At 44.8% G+C, this 21591-nt stretch overlaps 1 protein-coding gene across 3 annotated transcripts in view; it reads right to left on the bottom strand.

Annotated features, from left to right (window-relative positions):
- The window catches only part of mgaa (MAX dimerization protein MGA a), a 115198-nt gene that overhangs the window by 51178 nt on the left and 42429 nt on the right, over positions 1 to 21591 (bottom strand). For all 3 annotated transcript variants that reach the window (XM_041214335.1, XM_041214337.1, XM_041214336.1), the window contains exons 5-12: positions 20968 to 21075; positions 20549 to 20704; positions 19075 to 19194; positions 17564 to 18123; positions 12151 to 12469; positions 10212 to 10438; positions 7971 to 8102; positions 2319 to 2406 (exon numbers count right to left, since the gene is read on the bottom strand). In XM_041214335.1, coding sequence (XP_041070269.1) covers positions 2319 to 2406; positions 7971 to 8102; positions 10212 to 10438; positions 12151 to 12469; positions 17564 to 18123; positions 19075 to 19194; positions 20549 to 20704; positions 20968 to 21075 — 1710 coding nt within the window. The remainder of the gene's footprint in view (positions 1 to 2318; positions 2407 to 7970; positions 8103 to 10211; positions 10439 to 12150; positions 12470 to 17563; positions 18124 to 19074; positions 19195 to 20548; positions 20705 to 20967; positions 21076 to 21591) is intronic.

The following is a 21591-nucleotide window of genomic DNA, read 5'->3' as shown; positions in this document are numbered from 1 at the left end:
TTGAACCCTTATAATCCCGCCCATGGATGAGTTTCATGATAAATGCGAAGGCCGCCTGGGCTCTTCGCCTGCCCGCCAACCTTAAGGTTGGATGGGCAGCTCAGTTAGTGATCTTAGTTAGAATCTAAATGGCCTTAATATGCCTTTGCCAGTTTGGCGGGCACACTCCACTGCGTGAACGCCTAACTGAGGATCTGAATGACGCGTGGTGACATCAGGAAGCATGCTCGATGTCGCCGCGCATCATTTTACACGTCGGCAAGCGGAGCCCACCCTCGCTTGCCAAACAGGAGATTCTGACCCTGGTAATGTTATGACTAAACCACACCATCAACTTTGATGCCTTTGTCCCAATTAAAATCTTTACTCTGTCCCATCTAATCATTGTTCCTCATCTCAGTTCTATTAGGCCCAACAGACAGACTTGAACATCTTTGGCAGAAAACTGGTTCAACATCCTTTGCCAGATCTGACTGGATTAGTCAGGCTTTCAGGTCCTGCTCTCCCTAAAGCTGCCCACTATCAAAGACCACCCAGGAATCCAAAGATAATTCCCAGCTTCTCTTTGATACAAACTGTCTTCTTAAATCCTTGCCACCTCTGCCATCTTCTACAACAATTGCAAAAGAGTTCATGGACTTTTTTGTCAAAAGACTGAGGACACCATTCAGCTGCCTCTATTGTCTCCCTCCCTTCCCCAAGCCCTTTGGACCAGACTTCCCCTAATGTTCTCTAGCCTAGGGATCACGTCTTTCTCTGGATTCTATCCTATTTCCTGCCTTGGTCTCTTTGAGCTCAGCTTGTCCACGAGACCCACCTCCTACTCCCTCGATCCTACTCTGACCAAGCTGCTAATGACCCAGCTTCACTTCCACTGCCCAATGTTAGCTGGTGTTATTAATGGTTCCCTCTCCATGGGCACTGTTCATTCCACTTCAAATCTGCTGTCATCACACTGCTTCTCAAATAAACCCACCCTGCGCCTCTGTTTATTTAAACTAATCCCACCACCCCACCATCTCAAACCTCACTTTCCTCTCCAAAGTCCTTGAACATGTCATCTCCCAAATCCATGAGGATTTTCCCCCACAATTCCATAACGAATGCCTCCAATCAGGTTTCTGGCCAGGCACAGTATTGAAATGATCCTCAAAATCAGATTACATTCTTTCTGACTGTGATAAACCATCCCTCCTCATCACTCTTTACCTATCTGCATCCTTTGACGCAACTGAACAAACCCCCTCCTCTAACATCTTGGTTCCATTGTCCAGCTGGGTAGAACTGTCTGCCCTTGCTTGGCTCCATTCTTATCTATTGAACTGTAGCCAGAAAATCAACTGCGATGGCTTCTTTTCCCACTTCCACACCATTATCTCTGGAGTCCACCAAGAATCTTGTCTTGGCTCCCTCCTATTTCTCAGCTATATGCTACCCTATGGCAATGTCAACCAAAAACAGTGTTAGGTTCCACAAAAACATTGGCAATACCCACCTCTATCTCACCACCATCTCTCTCAACCCCTCCAGACTGCTTAGTACTAGTACTGGATGAGCAGAAATTTCCACCAAATGAATATCGGGAAGTCAAAAGCCACTACCTTTGGTCCCCAACAAAAACTCCATTTCCTACTCCAACGACTCCATCCCTCTCCCTAGTAACTATTTAAGGCTGAACCAGACCCCAAGATGAGCTACTGACTACATATCCATGCCATCACTTAGATCACCTATTTCCACCTCCATAACATAGCCTGACTCTGCCCCTGCCTTAGCTCATCTGCTGCTGAAAGGCTCATTCATGTCTTTGTTACCTCTACATTTGACTATTCTAATGCACTATTTGCTGGCTTCTCTTTTTTATTCTTACATGGGAGTTGTATCTCTTGTGGTATATCTCACCCCAAACTTTCCATTCCTGACTCCAACAGCGGTAAATAGGACATTGGGTTATCTAGCACATGGAGTAGAACTCAAAATCACAATATGTGATACTGCGCATATACAGGATTCATCCCCCCATCTCGAGTTTTGTGTACATTCCTGGCCACAACATAGCCGGAAGGACAAATATTCATTGATCCTCCAAGTTAGATTAATGCACACAGTCGTGAACCTATCAGTTCTTTCCCTACATGATACTTATTTGAAAACACCTGGGGATTGGGGGGGACTCAAGTGACTGCAATTTATTAAACCCTATTCCCGTGGACATTTTCTTCCAGTAATCTTAAATTCTCTAGTTCACTTCCATTTACCACAATTTAGCATACAATATGTATAAACCAGTTCTGTAATATGTACAAAGTGATCCTTACCCTCTCTGGAGCTGGAGTCACTGCATTCCTTCAACTTGCATGGTTCAACTGTTTCTTTGTTATTCACCTTACTGTATGGACTGTTTTCCTACAAACAGAAAAGGTGCTGCTGAATAAATTCTTGGGAACTAAGCAGGATCATCTAATGACAAGAATGATGACTTGATTTGTAAGCTAAAGCATAAGAACAAAGAAACGTGGGATAGATAAAACATATTAATTTGAAACGTTCACATCCCAATACAAAAATACCATAAATAAGGCTCCACTTTTGTCACTGGGCTAGTAATCCAGAGGCTAATGTTCTGGGGACAAGGGTTCAAATCGTACCATGGCAGCTGCTGGAATTTAAACTCAATAAAATCTGGAATCGAAAGCTAGTCACAGTTATGGTGACCGTGAAGCTGTCATCGATTGTTGTAAAAACCCATCTGGTTCACTAATGTCCTTTAGGGAAGGACACCTGTCATCCTTATCCAGTCTGGCCTACACGTCACTCCAGATCCACTGCAATGTGGCTGACTTTTAACTGCCCTCTGAAATGGTGCAGTAAGCTACTCAGTTCAAGGGCAATTAGGGATGGGCGACAAATGCTGGCTTTGCCAGTGAGGTCCACATGAAAGAATAAAGCAAAAAGAAAGCTTTTCTATTGTTCCAACTGGTAAGTCACATTTTGCCAATATTAGTCAATCTCTCACAGTTTCATTGATGAACAAGTTGGATTTTTAAAAATTACATACCTTTCTTTTCCTGAATAATCTTTGAGTACCTCACACAAATATTTTTAACACAGTATCAGCTGTGGCTCAGTAGTAGCTCTCTCAAGAAGATATAGGTTCAGGCCCCAGTCCGAGCACTTGAGCACAAAATCTAAGCTGACACGTGTTACAGCACAGAGAGTGAGCTACACTGTCAGAGGTGCCATCTTTTGGATGAGACATTTGATTTCTCAAGTGGATGTAAAAGGTCCTGTGGCATTAACTCAAAGAGCATGGAAGTTCTCCCTGGTATCCTGGCTGACAATTATTTCTCAACCAGCACCTGAAAACAGATTATATTGCTGTATGTGGGAGCTTGTTGTGCTAAAATCGGTTGCCTTGTTTCCTACAACAGCGACAACACCTCAAAAACACTCTGTAGGCTGTAAAGTGCTCCTGAGGTTGTGAAACGTGCCATATAAATGCAAGTATTACTTTCTTTCCATCTCTCTTGCCTCCAAGCATTGCCCAATCATAATTCCTCTCTGCATATCCCTCTGGATTCTTCTCAATGCCCTCACTCTTTTACTGTATGTGTTCCAAGGCTTCCCTTGTTGCCCTTTGTTTGTCTTTCTCTCTACCTCACATGAATCCTCATCTTTTCATCTGATTTTTTTCCTTGTCCATTCTCCTTTTGTGAAGTTTCCCATGCTTGTTCACTGTTCTTCACATCTTTTATTCTCTCTGCATAACATTCACAAAAATCTCTCATTTTCTTTCTATACATTTCTCTAAATGCTCTTCTTCTAATTTCAGAGAACTTAAGGTAGACTCAGGAAGATTAAATCTTAGAAGAAACTTGGCTCAACTGAATTGCCACCCTGGCCCATATAATCCATCTGCTGCTGTCATCATTGGTACAATATTGGCATGACTGAGAACTGCTGCAACATGCATAGATAACAGAAAAATTGGAACATGCAGCTAGCAAAAACTTGAACATGGTGAGCTATAGCCCTCTGCTGGGACTTGAGTTGGGCCTTGGAAAAATTAAGAGACACGGGGATGAAAGCAATGTCAGTCTATTTCCCAGGTGGTCAGCCCGAGTATGTAACTGCCTGATCCAAGGTGAATGAAAGTGGTCTGCAACTCTCCTCATCTCTCCATTTACTTATAGCAAGCTTTGGCACATATTCATTGCTGACCTGGACACAGAAGATAAGGTGCCAGCATTCCCAAGGTCGGATGTGGTGTTGCCACCATTTTGTATTCAATGAAGCTGCCAAGCTAAGGTACCCAAACATTCAGGAGACTAGCTCTATAACTGGCAGAGGGAGGGAAGATGAAAGCAGCTACCATTGTCTCATGCTCATTGATGCCAAGGTGGTTCCATGCTGGGACCACCCAGGCAGTGAGAAAGAAACAAGATTTTTAAGAGACAGCTAACAAAGGCCATGGTTATCAAGACCAATCATATGTCTAGAAGCAAACATACAATGGGCCGGCACAATCATTTTCAGACTGGATTTTTTAAAAAATTGTCCGTGCCCGCTGACATCGGGCGTGCCCTATGGCATGAGCAGACAATATGGTGGGATGGCCAGAAATCGGTTTCACGACATCGTGAAACCAGTTTGCGAACGTCCGCTCAGCCCATCGATGGCAGGCCATGCTCCCCGCCATCAGACATCAGGAACCTCATTGTAATACATCTGCATATCTTTAGAAGGCCAGCTTACCAAAATCATTCCCCCACCCCCTGGATCATTCATCCACATCGGCGTGATTGCACGCTAGTGCAGAACATGTCTTGACAAGATTTACCTCCAGGGCCTTGCTCACATTGTGGACATCAGAGGAGAAGATGATAAGATGCTGGAGCCCAAATGACAATGACATGCAGGAGGAACGTCCATGGCATGCTGAGTGGATGCTCATGGTTGTGGCTCTACTGCAAAGCAGCCCAAGGAAGTTGGAAAGTCGCCATTGAAGGTCTGCTCCCAGCGGGTAATGGTTGAGGGTGGGGGGGGGAGGGGGGGGGGGGGGGGGGAAGGCCCAGCTGTGTTTGGGAGAGGGGGAGGAGAATGTCCAGGTGAACATGCAAGGAGGAATCTGATGAGCCCATGACTACCTCCTGGGGAGCGAACTGAGGGTGCACATGGAATAAGGGAATGATAAGAATGACTGAGGGTAGGGTGAGGGTCCGACAGTAGAGGTAGAAGGGACGGCGAGGGTGGTTGGTGGGGACCCAGAGGCAGATACAGACCCTGGGGGTAGGGTGGTGGAGGTGAATGTGGTTAGGGGTGAGATTTTTGGGAAGGAAGGGAATGTGCACGTTCATCTGAACATCCCTGAACGAAAAGGGTTGTAGCTGGTAGGTCATGGAGGGGATGTGGAAGGTGATGCCGGGGAATGGGAGGGGGTCAACACTGCTGGGGGAAAGGAAATGGATGACTGTGGGGTGGGGGGTGGATTTATGAGAAAACAAATCAAGACCAGGTTGCCTAAATTACAAGGAAAAGGTTGAGGGGCTCACAGGCAAATGGGCCTGGGAGGGAGAGGACTGCCTGAGATTCCTGAGTGGATGACCCAGGGGTGTCCAGCTGCCTCTGCTCCTCCCTATCGGGTGCCCGGGGGCCCCGGCCTGACTCCTTGAGGGGAAGGGGCACCTGGAGGGACGTCGAGGTGCCCCGTTTCCCTCTCACACTGCCACTGCACGAACTCACCCACGGCTAGCGCAATGGAGTGCAGGTCCTCTGTGTTCTGCTGGATCAGGGTCTCCGTGGCATCCGCCATCCTCCCCATGGAGACCTTCATATATGCGCATGCAGGCACCACTTCATCAGAAAGCAAGCGGATGCACTCCTCCAACTTGTGAGCCACTCTGTTGAGGGCTTCCAACAGCTCTGCATGATGTCCTCATGCCTTCTGCTGACTCTCCAGGATGAGCTGGAAGGCCAAATCTAGAGGCTCGTCATCTGACTCGGACCCCACAGATGCCTGATCCCCAGCAGTCCTCAGGGTGCCAGGGAGCTTGGCCGAACCTGCCTCCTCCTGCTGCGGACACGTGTCCGTGTGGTGACCACCAGATTGTGAATCTGAGCCAGCTCTAGATCTAGGTCCCATTGAGGTGTGTGTCTCTGCGCTGGTGCAGGGTGTGGGTAAGCGCTGTGACGGGTCTTCCAGGCTGCTAATTTCCAGCTCTTCAATGGAGGTGGTGTCCTCTTGGCTGGGCTGAAGGGCTCGCTGGTTGATGGTGTTGGTCGCTTGGCAGAGCTTCCTGTGAACCAAAGTAGAGATAAGTAGTGCATGGCAGCACGGTCAAAAGGAGGAGAGAGAGCACTCACATTTGCATTGAGAGGGGAATGATGTGGTGCAGGATCCTCACGGGGGTGTTTGCTGCCAACCTCACCATCACAGCAGGCACGGTCCATGACCTCACCAGTCGACGCGATGGCACGCTCCTCAAAGTGAGTGAGGGGCCTAATGTGGGCCAGTCCACTCCCGGTCTGGGACCTCTTCCTGCTGATGTGAGCAGGCTTCTCCTGCATGGAAACAGATGGACAGTCTGTGAACAGGGCACATGACACTGCGTGGAATATTTGAGTGGTGAATGGATGAGGATGCAAGTCGAGAGGGTATGAGCCTGATGGAGATGTGAGGGTGTGTGAGAGAATTAATGGTGTTGTCCCTTGATGTGCAAGATCCCTGTGGGTGTGTGATGCATTTGTGAGTGTGAGAGTTGAGAGTGCTGAGAAGAGAGTTACCATTCATCTTGTAGTGGCACTGGGTGATTGTCCTCTTTTGCAGGGCATTGGCACTGACCATCGCCTCCCATGCTGGACTGGTGATGCAGCCCAGCCTGAGGTCATCATGGTGGGCCTCCAAGGCATTCAAAAGGAGCTCAAGGGATGCGTCACTGAACCGGGGGGGGGTTACAGGGTGTTTGGCCTTTCGGGGCCATCTTATCTGCTGTGCGGCAGTCATGGGTGGGAAGCACAGAGGTATGCCGCAGCTGCACTTTAAATATGGCGCCTGGCGTGACGATGTGATGGTATGGCGGATGAATGAAAGTCCGCCCATCATGGAAACAGCATGTTTCCTAAGAACATGTAATTAATGCGGTAGGTTTGGGACGATACGGTGTGAAAAGCCGCCATTCCGGCCAGCGGGTACCGCACTTAGTGCAAATCTGGGATGATTCCACTCATAGACTTTCAATTTATTTTCTAAATTGAAATTCAGACACCACTAAAGCACTCTTCCCATTCATTAAAGGACAGGCAACAGGTACTGCTGTAGAAACCCCAACAGTTGCTGAAGAAGGTAACAAACACTCCAACGTCACCCTACCTCACTTGCGCTAGATGACAGGGAACCAAAGTAATGTTATGGCATTCCCCTTCCTACGCCACTGATACTTCCTCACCTGTACTAAGAATGATGGGATTTCATTGATATAGTGTCTGTTATAGCCTCAGGACATCCAAAAGCACTTTACAACCAATTAAGTGAAGCACACTGAAGTATAGCATTGTTGTATTGTTGGAAACTGACAGCCGAATTGCACACAGCAAGGTCCACAAAAAGTAAAGTTAATGACCAAATAATCAGTTTTAGTAATGTTGGTTGAGGGATAAATATTGGCCAGGGCACCACGAAGCACTCACTTGGTTGTCTTTGTATAGTGTTGTTTATGCCCACCTGACATGGCAAGTGGGATCTTGGTTTAATGTCTCATCTGAAAGGTAGCATCTCAAGCAGGGCCCTTTCAGTGCTGCATGGGAGTGTCAACGCAGATTATGTGCTCAAATTCCTGAGTGGGACTAGAGCACATAAAGAGAAGTAATCAAGATACTGCACCAGCACTCCACTTCTGTGTTCTGTTCATTCCTTCGACTGCACTAAAAGATGCCTAATAGATACTATGAAACAATACAGATTTGTAGTTTACCTGTCCACAACCATGTTCTGAACTGCAAGTGCAGATTATTGGCCTCTCGACATCCTTGCGTTCAAAGACACAAACACGTGCACAGGTCATCATACTCTCAAAATACCAGTACACTGGACCTTTCTCATCAGCCTTGAGTAAGTACAAAAATTTAAAAAAAGACACAAAATTAAGAGAAGTTTACCCAGGCATTGTTACCCAGTTACCCAGGGTAACAATTTGCTCAGCTATGATATGTTAACATTTGATTGCTAAATGGCTTTAAACAACACATGCAAATCATTGGCACATCCCTGAATATCTGGAGGATGATTTTTAGGTCAGATATATTCTAAGTAGAATTACAGAATGAAATTAAACAGTGTTTGTTATTCAACATACTCCTGGAATAATTTTGCAGTTTTTACCTTTGAGCAGCAATACTGCTTTGGCCTTCAAAAGAATAAATAAAAGGTTAGCAGAGATTACTGTGGCAGCAGAAGAGGCTTTCAGAGCTACATAGAGCTACTGTGAAGCATCTCACTCACCAGACTAAAATGCATGCTTCAGTATTTACAGAGATAACTCACTGAACCCTATAATTAGACAGACATAATAAGTTTACAGGTTCATGAACAGGAGGTCCATCTAATCTAATTTTCTGCTTTTCTTTGGGGGTGCAACAGAAGAAACAGAAGACAGACTGGTGTATGCCAGTGGATTTAGTTTACTTGGACTGCAGAAAGTCATTTGACTAAGTTCCTGTGGCAAGGCTGGTACTGAAAATGAAAAAAAAGCTACTTAGCAGAAATATTTTATGATGGATATGTAATTGGTTTACAAGTAGAATCCAGAGGGCGGTGGTACAAGATTGTCATCAGCCTGGGGTTCTACAGGGAACTGTCCTGGAGCCTCTTTTGTTCATTATCTTTGTAACTTCTTTGGAGCTAAGAGTCATGAGCACAATAGCTAAATTTTCAGATGCTACAAGGCTAATGAACGCGGTAGACCAGAAAGCTGAAAAGGATAAAATTACAAGCGAATGTGAACATGATTGGGAATTGGGCAGAGAGGTGGCAGGTGAAATTCAATGCATTGTAAAATTGCATCATGAGCATAAACAAAACATTTTTTATTGAAAAAGAAAATGTGAGAGACATCACAGAAGGTAGAACTGAAGTCCTAGAAAAATGCTGCAGTGAATTTTTCCATCTTCTGCTGGTAGTGGATACACTTTGGAAACTAGTATAGTTACTACTAATAAGAGAGCCTTATCAAAGAGTTACCATTTTTTCAATAACTATGTAATTGACCAGGATGTCTGCAGATGCGGCTTCAATATTTGACTGCTCCCCCACCCCAACTATGAGAATAGGTTGCTACTGCAAGGCAAGATGATTATGTCTCTACACACTTAAAGGACCAACAGTTTGCAGAGCTAAGAATTAAACCTGTTCCACATCTGCTAATATCCTAAAATTGGTCTATGGGATCAGGAAAGACTAAGAAAACACAAATTAATTTCTGTGCCCAGCAAAAGAAAGGCTATCAGCCTCCTGAATTACAGCACCCCTACCCTCAGTTACAAAGGTTATCCAGGACGCCAACATGTCTACCTCCAGTTTGCTCAAACTCTGAAAATTCCCTGAACTACTTCTTCTACAGGACAGCATTCGTTACTATGGTGCCAACCCACGGGGCTGGATTTCCCCCCCCCAATCATCAGGGGGTTGTGCGGGGTCAGGCGGGAGCAAATGTGAACCTGATTGGTGCCCCCAATCGGCTGTGGGCCATTTTACGTGGGCGGGCCAATTAAGGTCTAAATGACGTGCGGTGACATTGAGACGCCCGCCCGACGTCACCGCATGTCATTTAATGCATCGGTGAGCGGACTCCACCCTTGCTCGCTGACCGGAAAATTCTTCCCATGCATCTGTATTGTTAACACTGGGAACTGAGAACCCAGAAGGAGTAGTGAAAATTAAAGCAATAGCCTTAGTGGTGCTCCCAAAACGCAAGGACTAAGTGCATCACTTGCATTAACAGATCAAAATTCCAGGTTCCCCATTGGTAATAAATACACGATCTCAATGAACCCTGAAAGTTTTAAGAGGTTAGGTGAACCTATCAAATGAGTTAACTGGTAAAAAAGTTGACTAGGTTGGTCATGTTGTGTACGAAAAGCAAACAGGTTGCCCAACAGCACTGCTTATTCTGAATGTACATTTCTTGGATTAGCTTACACAATTTCCATCTGCTTACCTCAGAGGGCTTTGGTGAACTAGCAGGAGTTGATAACACTGTGTGTGCTTCAATGGGGTCAAGTTCCTTTGGACTAAGTGGAGATTGCGGTTGGGATAAAGAGGGGCATTTACTGGTGTGACAGGATTCCAAGTGAGGTGCAGTGTAGACTGGCTCAGGGTCCACTTCCCCCTCCTGCCGAACCCACAGAGGATATGAACGCACAGGTTGTTCTGGTTCAGGGATTGCTGCAGGGAAAAGAAAAAAACATAGGGGAGAGGTGGCTAGTGGTAATGTCACTGGACTACTGATACAGAGACCAGGTTAATGCCCTGGAGATGGGTTTAAATCCCACCATGGCAGCTTATGGAATTTAAATTCAAATAATAAAATCTGGAATTGAAAAGCTAGTCTCAGTAACGGTGGCCATGAAACCATCATTGATTGTCCCAAAAACGCATTTGCTTCACTCATGCCCTTACCTGGTCTGGCCGACATGTGACTCCAGAACCACAGCAATGTGGTTAACACTTGACTGCCTTCTGAAATTGTCTAGAAAGCCACTTAGTTCAAGGGCAATTAAGGATGGGCAATAAATACTAGACTTGCCAGCAATACCCACATCCCATCAAAGAATAAACTTGTGCACAGTGCAGACTTATAGCCTCATTCTGCACATTTTTAGGGCAACCTGCTCCCTGACTGGCAGATTTATATCAATTTAGGAGTAGCCATTTGTCACCAATCAGGAAGCAACATTACAAATTTGCAGGCCCAGAAAGAGTGAGGTGGAAGCTTCAAAGCATATTAAATTTATGATGGACTCCAGATAATGGTAGAATACATGATAGGAGGCACAAAAATGACAATAGCAACAGCAACCGTAGAAAAAAAAGGTAAGATGCAAGCAACACAGAGCGAGAAATAGTCAGGACAGTAGATGGCAAAGAAGCAGACAAGACCAAATGAGGAAGTCAAAAGCAAAAAGGTAAGTGAGGTATAGATTCTAGTGTATAGTCACTTAAGCACACGGGAGTCTGCTTAGACTGAGCGTAAGGGGGAAGGGTTTGGTATCACAAGTGAAGGAGCTGGTGAAGAAGAGGAAAGCTCAGACGTAACTCTGAATAGTATTATTCTTTTAAACTCATGGAAACCAGAATTCTTGAGCCTGAGAAATTCTGGCAAGTAAAAGAGGGTGAGGAGAGCTGGACCCATGAGGTAAATACCTTTACTGCTCTGCTTGTGGACCAGGAGAATCAGGAATGTTATCCTCCTGCACCACCACCATGTCCATCCCCCACCCCAATCAGATGTCAGGCTCTCCAACAATCACTCTCTGGTTGCTTTCCTGCCCGACAAATATCCAAGCCTGTGTCTCTGGCTCGTTGTCAGAGGGGAAACCTGTTAATTTAAAAGATGTCCTGCAATCAATTTTGTCTGAAGATCTGGGAATGCTATACTTCCAGGTTTTCCATCCAAAACACCCTCAAAAAACACGACATCCACCCCCACCTCCAACTTTTCCCAGCCTCGAGTAAATATCATGATCTTAAAAGTAATAATATAAACCGCTTCCATTACCAAAATGCCCAATAGTTACTGGCCATTAAACAAAAGAAAATCAGACCTTTTGGCATGTACAGAAAGTCCAACAGGAAGAATTATAAAATAAGCTTACTTAAATTGAAATTTGTTTATATCTTTGTTTATTAAGAATTCACTGCAAAATATTAGAGTCACAATTTTCTTTAAGAATATTTCATCAGAAATGTGAGCCGTTTCATTATAACTGTTGTAACTGTGCACTGTGAAGAACGAAAGTCTTGCAGCAGATGGCTGAGAGATTTGGCCTGTAAATCTGGAGAAACGTGCAATCTGTGTTTGCAGACTAGTAATTTCAATTTCCACTCAGTTACCAAACCCTGTTCTTCATTAGATAATTAATGTGGCAAGCACTAACCATATTCAACCACTTTCTTCTTTTTTCTCTTTCTGGTTCTTGGTTTCCACTCATCATCATCTGCTAGTGCATCGTAGAATATCAAATCCTCCCGCAGTGCCTTGTTCAGTTGCCTCCTGCGTCTCCCAAATGTCTTTAGCACCAACACCTCACGCTTTGGGCACTTGCAGTTGAACATGCACTCTGGCTTGCGACAATGTGTGGGCGGCTGCTTCATCTGTGACAGACTGGAACAAATGCAGCCTAGACGGCAGAACTCATTCTTACACACTGGTGCCCGCTTAGGTATCATCCGATGTTTTCTTGATTGAAGCGTCCCCTAGGAGATGATGTGGGAAATATGCATTTTTATTACTAACTCAATCCAATATTAAATCATACTCAGTTAACCTTAACTTAGGTGAACACATCATTTCCTTTACGATGAAGTTTATCGATAGTACTTATAGAAAAGGAAGCAACCTACTTAAGAGTCCCATGTTTTTCTGTCCGTTTTATGGGGCTGGTTCAGCAAAAATCTAGTCCCGTCTTTTGCAACACTATTTTTCTCCTGCTTAGACCATAATTTCAATACCCTTCAATAGGCCTGCACAAATCTCCAGCTGACTTTCAATGAGCACACATCTGAGATGTGCTTCCTACAACGTTTACCTCACCAGTTAATCCGTCAGCGAAGAACAAAAACAACAGCAATGGTATCGGGAATATGACAGACTTTCCTTGTAAAAATATAACTTGGAAGATAACAAATTACAAGGCATACAATGTCGAGAAGGCAGGAAAACCACAGACAATAGGTATCACTAATTTGTTTAAAATGTACCAAATGTCTTCAGAGGAACTGGAGTCTAAAGGAATGACTGAACCTAACAAGACAGCACAAGGTGCATGTATATGCTTGAATGTTTACAACGGGGCACCACAACTCTTCAAAAGGGCCATGTGGCATAATTTTCCCCACTCAGTAGGTCTACTCTTTGGTGCACAGGTTGAACAAATGTGAAAATTAGCCAGTCTATAATTAATATATTGTTAAAGCAAAGCATAAGGCTATCTTTGTTTTAACAAAAATATACTTCCCATGAATGTTTGAAAGTTGATTAAGATACCGGCCTGAACTTCCAGCGTGGCATGCAAGCGTGATTGGCAGGCCCGGACATGGATGTGAAATCTATTCCTGCCTATGATCGGCTGTCAACCGCAATTTCACGCTGGCTGGCCAATTAACTACTGGCCATTGTGAACCGCATGCTGAGACTAGCTCAGCGCTGCCAGGAGGGGCGGGAAGAGGACAGGTGCCAGAAACAGTCAGTGTGCAGGAGGGGGATTTAAATGCAGCTCCCTGCAGGCTTGAAGTCTGTGTTCAGAGCCTCAGCGAGCATGTCTGCAGTGTTTGGTCTCCTTTACCGACTTGGAGTGCTGTTACAGTATGCAAGATGGCATAGATCCCATGCCAGGCATGACAGAAATGTCCAGATCCAGTTTGCCCCCCGTTTCTCACCTAAGTGCCTGAGGATCTTACTGGAGGCAGTAAATGACCGCCATCACATCCTGCTGCAAAGGGGCGGCAAGAGGAGGCCTCACGTCCACAAGAAGGCCTGGACGGTGGTGGCGGCCTTGGTCAGCAGTCATGACGTTGTACACCAAAACTGGATCCTGTGCAGCAAAAGGCTCAAAGACCTTCTGTGCTCCGACAGGGCAAGGATTGATTCCAGTTGGAACTTTGGGTAGATGTCTTTGTGGGTGGTAGCACCTTGGTGTTCAGGGGTGTAAAATGCAGAGCACATTGTGGCATATCATGTGCCTTGATAGACCATGGCTAGCATGTAGGTCAGGGTGATGTGTGACAATGTGACGGGCAACTGTTCCTGTGTCTTTGGGGGTGGGGAGGCTGCAATGTGGCAGCATGTTGGGGAACTAACGGCAGAACTTCCTCCCCTTACAGGAGGAATTACAATTCGCTGCAGCGAGGATGTACTGGTGGAGGGATACCAAACCTGCTCATCTTCAGTCAGGCGGAGAAGCAGGCTTTGGAAATGGCCTGTGAGTGTGGAGTCAGGTCCACAGTTTGCGGACAGACAGGGGAGTCAGATGAGGGTGGGAGTCCAATGGAAAGAAAAGAGATTGGTGTGGTGTCTCAGAGATGTGGGGCTGTCGCTGTAAGACTGGCATGTGAAATGCCTTTATTCCCTTTGTTCGTCCATTTCTAACTATTTGCTCAGCCAGATATTAAATGTATGAGAAAGCAGAATATATACACTGACTTTGTAATGATGGTCCATGCTGACATTTTTCGCTTCCTCCCTCAGAGGCCTCATCATCATGACCTCAAATGGACCCTGAGGAGCCCTCTTTAACCTCTGAGGAGGAGCATCTGCCAGATGCCCACATCACGTTCTCCCTCTGCACCATCCACCAGCGCAGATACAGGAATGCTGGTGGGCATAAGCGCCTCAGATTAGATGGTGTTGCACAGTGGTGAAGGCACATCACATTTGCTTGAGGTGCTGGCAGAGGCAGAGAGTCCACAGGGCACCAGCAGTCGGAGGAGTGCTGGAGCCCAAGACGATGCTGATTCTGAGGCAGATGATGAGCCTCTGAAGTCGTCCATCAGGTGGCAGATGCCAGATGTCCAGCAGGATGTGCAGGAGGATCTGGCAGAGATCCCTGAGGGTCCGTGTGCCATGTGTCTGTCTTAAAGGAGTCCATGTGGAGCCTGACCACTGCGTTGACCCATAGTTCACAGTGCACAGCCTCCTCCAGAGAGTGACAACTCTCATGTACAGGCAGCTCCAAGAACTCAACCAGGAGTTTCTGGGGTTGCTTTCAGGTCTGCAAGCACAGACACTGGCAGTGGCATCAGCACGAAAAGCGTTGGCACCTAGGAGTGACTGAGGTTGTAGGCATCATGAAAGCTTCCTGGAAACCTGGTGTAAACCTGCAATATCTGATTCCTGTGGTCACACACAATTAGGTCACTGCCAGCGTGAGACATAGATGAGGCACCTAGTAACTCTGCTAGCTGCTCATGCATCTATGGTGATCTGGATGATGGCAGCAGCTCCTCTGCCAGAGGCTGTCACATCTGATGAGACCGCAATGACTGAGGAGTGTCCAGCCATGGCGCTGGACTCTCTCATCCAGACGGGGCCTGCAAAGGCTCTGGCGACCTGAGAGCAGCCACCCATCAAGGCCAACAAGACATCAGAGTCAGCAGGCTGTCTCCCATTCAGCTGCCAGCAAGGGAGACGGGCAGGGGGCACCAAGATGTAGCATTCGCAAATAGAAGTTTAAGTCACTATGATCATATAAGGGGTTGTCATGGGTAATTTATGTTTCCTTGGCGCAGGTGTACTGGTTCATTTACATATTTGCCTTCATTATGAAAATGTCTTGTTATGTGCAATGGTCTCAGTGTGCTTCATGCATTTGATACGAAAGAGGCCTGGAACTCCCTTGTGACAAAGAGGAAGGGCTGCAAAGTTTATTTCAGAGGTCAGACCTTGACTTAAGGGTGTCACGAATGCCTTATCAGGAAAGATTAGTAAGGTGGCATACCCCTTGCCATCACCTTGAATCCTTGGTTTGGCTGTCTAGCTGAAAATCCTCTGGATCAAGGCCTCCCTGCCTCCCATAAGGATCCTCACATCGGGATCCTGCTCCTCACCCTGGGGCTCCTCCAGCTTCTCCTCAGACCCAGCACTTGAATCATCCTCTGTGGCTTGCTGAGCAGGATTGCTGTTTTCATCGTCCAGCGGGTCCCCCCCTTGTCAGAGGTTGTGCAATGCGCAGCAAACAACAATAAGGGAAACATGGATATTGAAGAACTCCCCCTGAGCAGCACAGGTAGCAGAACCTCATCTTGAGTGGGTGCTTGGTCCTCTCAATTACTGCCTTTGTGGAGGCAGGACTGCGATTATAGCTGTCTGCAGCTTCTGTTCTTGGGTGCCTCAGTGACAACATAAGCCACCTTTCAGCAGATGGCCTTCGTCTCCCAGAAACCAACCATCCACGCAAACTGGAGCCACGGAAAGCACCTAGGAGTGACGGAGTTTGTAGGCATCATGAAAGCTTCCTGGATACCTGGTGCAAACCTGGTTGAAGTTGGGACAAAACCCTGGTGCAAACCTACAATATCTGACTCCTGTGGTCACACACAATCTGGACATCTATTGATGAAGGCACCCAGCTCCCGCCGGCACCTTTATGGCCACATACGTGCAGTCAAAGGCTCCCTGAATGCAGTGAAATCCTGCAATTGCAGCGAGGCCTCTGACTGACGCAGCCAGATTAGCTGCATTGGTCTGGGAGTGAATGAAGGTGCTGACCCTTTGGAACAGAGCATCATTGACTAGCTTGGTGCAGCTGTGGGCAGCCACTGGGTGACACCACACAGATCTCCCACTGACCCCTGAAAGAACCCAAGGCATCAAAGTTCAGGTCTACTGACACCTTAAGAGCCACTGGCACAGGGTGGCTACCTACACAGTTGGAGGCGATCTCTGGACCAATCATCTGGCATATGGAGTTGACAGTCTCCTTCTTTGGCACTGAACCTCAGACAAGTCCAGGAAGCAGGAGCACTGCGTGTATACCATGCCTGCTGGATAATGGCACATTCTCCAGACCCTTCTGCCTTGCACTTCCTGCTAGCCCTGCATCCTTTCTGGTTGTGCCTCTTGATCCACAGGTCCCCCATTCTGGGACGCCGTTTTCAAGCAACTAGCCTCCTTCTTCCTTCTGGCCCTCCCCCTCCACTTCCAAGGAGGTCCCTCCAGCAGAATACACTATCCCCATTCCCATGCTATGTTTCCACGGGTTTCTGCACCGAAGGGTCTTAATGGCTGAAGGCCTCTGCAAATGCTAACAAAGCACAGAGTTCTCCAGAACAACACAAAAATATCAGTAAACCAGCTTCAAACCACTCACAACCAAACTCGTAACTAATCATCATTGCATTTGTCTGTGGGACTTTTATCCCACCCTGGATATAGAATTCATGAAAAGTGTGAAGGCCGTCTGGTCATGTGGCCCATGTGCCAAGTGTATAAGTTTACGGGCCACATAAAGTCCCAATTAATTGCCATTTAAATCAACTTAATTAGATCTTTAACTGCCGGCAAGCACTCTTCCGACTTCTGTGCATGCCAACTGACCAAAATTTCGTAAGCCAGCGCAATCACGCCCTATTTCACAAATGGTTGGGACTACCAGGCAACAATAAGCGTAAAATTCTGCCTGTTGTCTTTTTTTGCCCCCAACTGCATTTAACTCGATCAATAACATTTATTATGGCTGCACCACAGTTTCTATTTTAAAATAGATGTCAATCTCCTCGAGCTTTGAACGTTTCTAGCCCTTTGTCAACACATTTCTCCAGTTTCTCTTCTCCAATATAAAACAGAACTGATACCTCTGCTGTTAGTAGGGTAATAAGAGATGCCTCTGCTCGTTCCTCTGTAATATAAGTCCTTGACTTCCCATCCCAGAGGGCGCCGTTCTCCAGATCCATCAACTTTATCTGTTTTTGGGATAGTGCAGGGGGTCTCATGCGTGCAGAACACAGCGGGAAATTGGAAGTTTTAATTGGTGGGCTCGCTGTTTTTGAGGTTGGTTTTGCACTGCACGTAGGCTTCCTCTCTTTCCTAGTCAAGTCGGACCCCACGACTTTTCCACTCTGTTTGGTGGCTTTGGAAACAGAGCCAACTGAAATGGGCTGTGAGGAAACCATAGCTCGACTGGATGAATGGGGCTGTCCAAGGGTGGCTTCGGGTGCCCGGTGTTTTAACACGCTATCCAACGTTCGGACATAACTAGAACTTTTGGTGGGCATCTGATACACAACTTTTGATATTTTGCTAACACAAAGATCAGCTCGCTGTTTGATGATTTTCTCTTCATTTTCCAGGTATTCATCCAGTTTGTCACTTAGGAAGGCAGAGCGATTTTTCATGGTGCTTTCCAGACTGGTACCTAGAACAAACACCAAAACAAAGCATCAGTTCATTTGCTACTGTTGCTGACTCCAAAGAAACTTTCATTGACTGAAGTAGAGTATTTCAACTGAGGTCCCCCTCCTCACCACAGCTGTCTGGTGGCAGGTGTGCAACTCTTTAACATGACTACTGCCATAAACTGAATCAAGTTGCTTTGGGAAAGCTAGCTTTGACTTTAAATGGCAAAGTTTACATGGATTAAAAAACAAAAAGCATCCTTAGTTGCTACTGTGTATCTGCAGGCACTCTGCTCAAGAGATGCACTGATACATTTTAATGAAAATATAAAGCCCCAGGCTGAACATTGCATTTCTTCCTTGATGGCAAACTCTCACTGTTATGCCCATATAGTGAAAAACAAACATTACCACCTGGATCAATCCCAGCACCTGACCAGCGAAGATTTGAGGCTCCCTTGTTGTTGTACCTCATTTCCATTGAGCCATCAAGTCACAAAGAACAATAAGCAGCTCGCGGCCAAAAAGCAATGGATGATTGGATCACTTTAGGTGTTGCAACGACTATCAAGTAAATGAGGGTAGGCAACAGGGTTTGAAGGTAGGAGAAGGGAAAAAAGAGGAACTACCAGCCATCAGGAATGGGAGAAATTTAACAAGATCGGGGTAGCTGAAGCTGAGGGGAAGGTGGTACAATGGCTAACAGCAGCCTGTGTTCATTGAACATGGGTTCAGGACAATCATTTTGGGGATAGCTTTCAATTTTTTTGCCTGGGTGTGAATGTGCTTTGAACCAATTGACTGCCGCAACAGACCCACCTTGATTTTTATTCTACAGGTTTCAATGGAGTGAATCAAAAATCAAATAGCTTCTACACTAGATAGGATGAACCACTCTACTTGGTTACCAGTTGAAATCTACCCCCATTAACTTTATTCGGTCACAAGAAAGTACCAATTTATGAACTTACTTGCTTCGGTCTCTTTGGAAACTGATGTCCCAGACTGTTGTACAAGCTTTTGCTTCCAGCCCTTAAGCTTTGTGAAATCATTTGTTTTTCCTGTTCTGGAAACAAAGGGAATTTCTTCTTCTGCAGAATGTTCATTAAAAAAAGATGTTAGGGAAGACCACACCAACTGCAACCACACAAAAATTTCAAATCTAAAATTGGCGGCTATTATTGATGCACAAATCAAGACTGGGAGTAGGGAGAAGTAAAGATTAAAATTAAGGCTTCATTGCTGATCAATTTGCTGGCTATTTTAAGAATCTAGATTTACAACCAATTTGGAAAAACTGCTGTAAGAACCAAGAATCTTCCAGTGAAATGCATTCTACTTATAAAAATGGGAAAGGGGAGAATAATGTTTTTCTATTTGTCTTCTTAAAAAGACAGAAGTTATCTGAACAAAGTGAGGATTTGAACCAATAATCTAAAGCTGAGTCAACTCTCAAACACTGAGTTAGATAGAGGGAGCACTGGAGTGGACTAAGGGTGGACAGCTAACCCACTAATTGCACCATGGAATGGCATTCCTGAGTCAGAGGGGTAGGGAAGGAGGCAGAAGATAAAATTGCTTTTAGACAAAGAAAGGGAGTTAGAACTCTTGTTGATTAGATATGCTTGAGATCACTACTTGGGAAAACATCGAGAAACAGAACTTATGTTCATATATCTAAACAGACAGCACAGGTAAGCTGTTCACAAACATCTAACAATGTGGCTCAAATAGCTAACAGCAGCCTCTCATCTCCCTCCAACTGCGCCATTCCAAATTTCCTGGTCTCAGCTTGATATCTCCTCACAACATATAGAAGACAAGACATGTTGGAAGCAGAACAATTTTAGTTAGCAGAAAAAATAGCTTCTTTCCAATTTTATTTGGTTATAGTGCTTTCATTAAAAAAGAAAACCACCTAGGTTTTGAATAGAGACTTACCAAATTTCAGTCATACTTTACAAATGGTGAAATTTCAGTCATACTTTATAAATGGTGAACAATGTTGCTTTTTATATTTCATTTTTTTTTCCAGATTATTTTTAAAAACCTTTGACATTGTTTTCTTTCTCAAAACTCAGAAATCCACAATAAAGTAACAAGGCACTTAAATGAACACTAAGAAATTAATTGCATTTCAATTTCTAATATCTATCCTAAAAATGCTCGGCCTACTAATCAATGTTTTAATCTTAGAATTAAAAGTTTGAATTCAGTCTTGTCTTTGAATTTTAATTACAATCTTCAGAAAAAAATTAGTCCAAATTTTCATAGTCATTGACAAAAATACAAAATAAGTCGAGCCCATTTGCAAAGATAAAGTCAATACTGATATGGATGAGGGAGGAACTAACTGTGAGCCCCATCAGTGCATGGTGTCAAACATTTTTGTTTAATGCACAGATATATAGTAGATCATTCCTTGCTAAATTAGCTGTTTCTCACCTAGAGGACCCTGGTCAGTTTGTTTGGAGGGAGAACTTTCAAAGGTGTCTCTCCAATCAGGTTTAATGACTCCTGCTGATGTAGGCAATATTACCACTCCTAAGGGTTTCAGGTTTAGGCTGACTGTTGACATCAGGGAACTCGGCTTAACACCAGCTGTAAGGGGAATACATTCAGACATAAAGCTTTATAAAGAATACATTAACCAGCATAAAAACAGGCTGTGGCTCATGTTTTTATCTTTTTCCATAATATATTATAATGCTGTAACATAAAAATGGTCACATGAATTAGATGAAAGCAAACTAGGAATCAAGACAACTAGATACATCTCAAATCATTTTGGTATGTATTAACATCTTTCACTGACTAGCATATTGGCATAAACTTTCATGCAGTGATATATAAGTACCAGTCACCTATTTTAAGTGATGGGTGCAGGATAACTCTGGGGTCTAAATGAGTTAAGTCCTCAATCAGCTGCTCTTCTAGTCGTCCAATTTTCTCCTCATCACTTTCTTGGGGAACTGTAAGAATGGAAAGTAACATAACACAATGCTTCATGAAAAGTATGAGTATAGAGGGAAATAAAGAGAATCAGAGAAAACATAAGACTAAAATCCCTCACCGAGTCACTTAAAGCTTCAGCTTGCACATTCCCAAGCAGATTACTCCAAACAAAATGTGAAAGAATGTCCCACCCTTCAATGATGTGCAAGAGTAGACTCTCAGCTGAAGCATTAACATCCTGCTAAATAATATGCTCTTAAATAATTGGCTAGAAAAAGACTGAAGACTATATAGTGATAATAAAGATAGATAATTAAATGCTATGTGGATTGAAAAATTGCTAAGCTGCTGTGGTCTTGGAAGTGTTTTATAAGGAAGACAAGTTTGTCTGGACGTTTAATTCAGAATCCAAAGTTAGACATACAGTTTGCTGACCCGTTTCTCAAAGGCAAATGAAAGTTCATAATACATTTCCTCAGGATATGATGATTTGTTGCGACTATGACAGTACAACTGATATGTGATCTGAAGAT

The sequence above is a fragment of the Carcharodon carcharias genome, chromosome 20 (genome assembly GCF_017639515.1).
Source record: "Carcharodon carcharias isolate sCarCar2 chromosome 20, sCarCar2.pri, whole genome shotgun sequence".
NCBI lineage: Eukaryota > Metazoa > Chordata > Chondrichthyes > Lamniformes > Lamnidae > Carcharodon > Carcharodon carcharias.
This window is presented reverse-complemented; position numbering and strand designations above follow the sequence as displayed.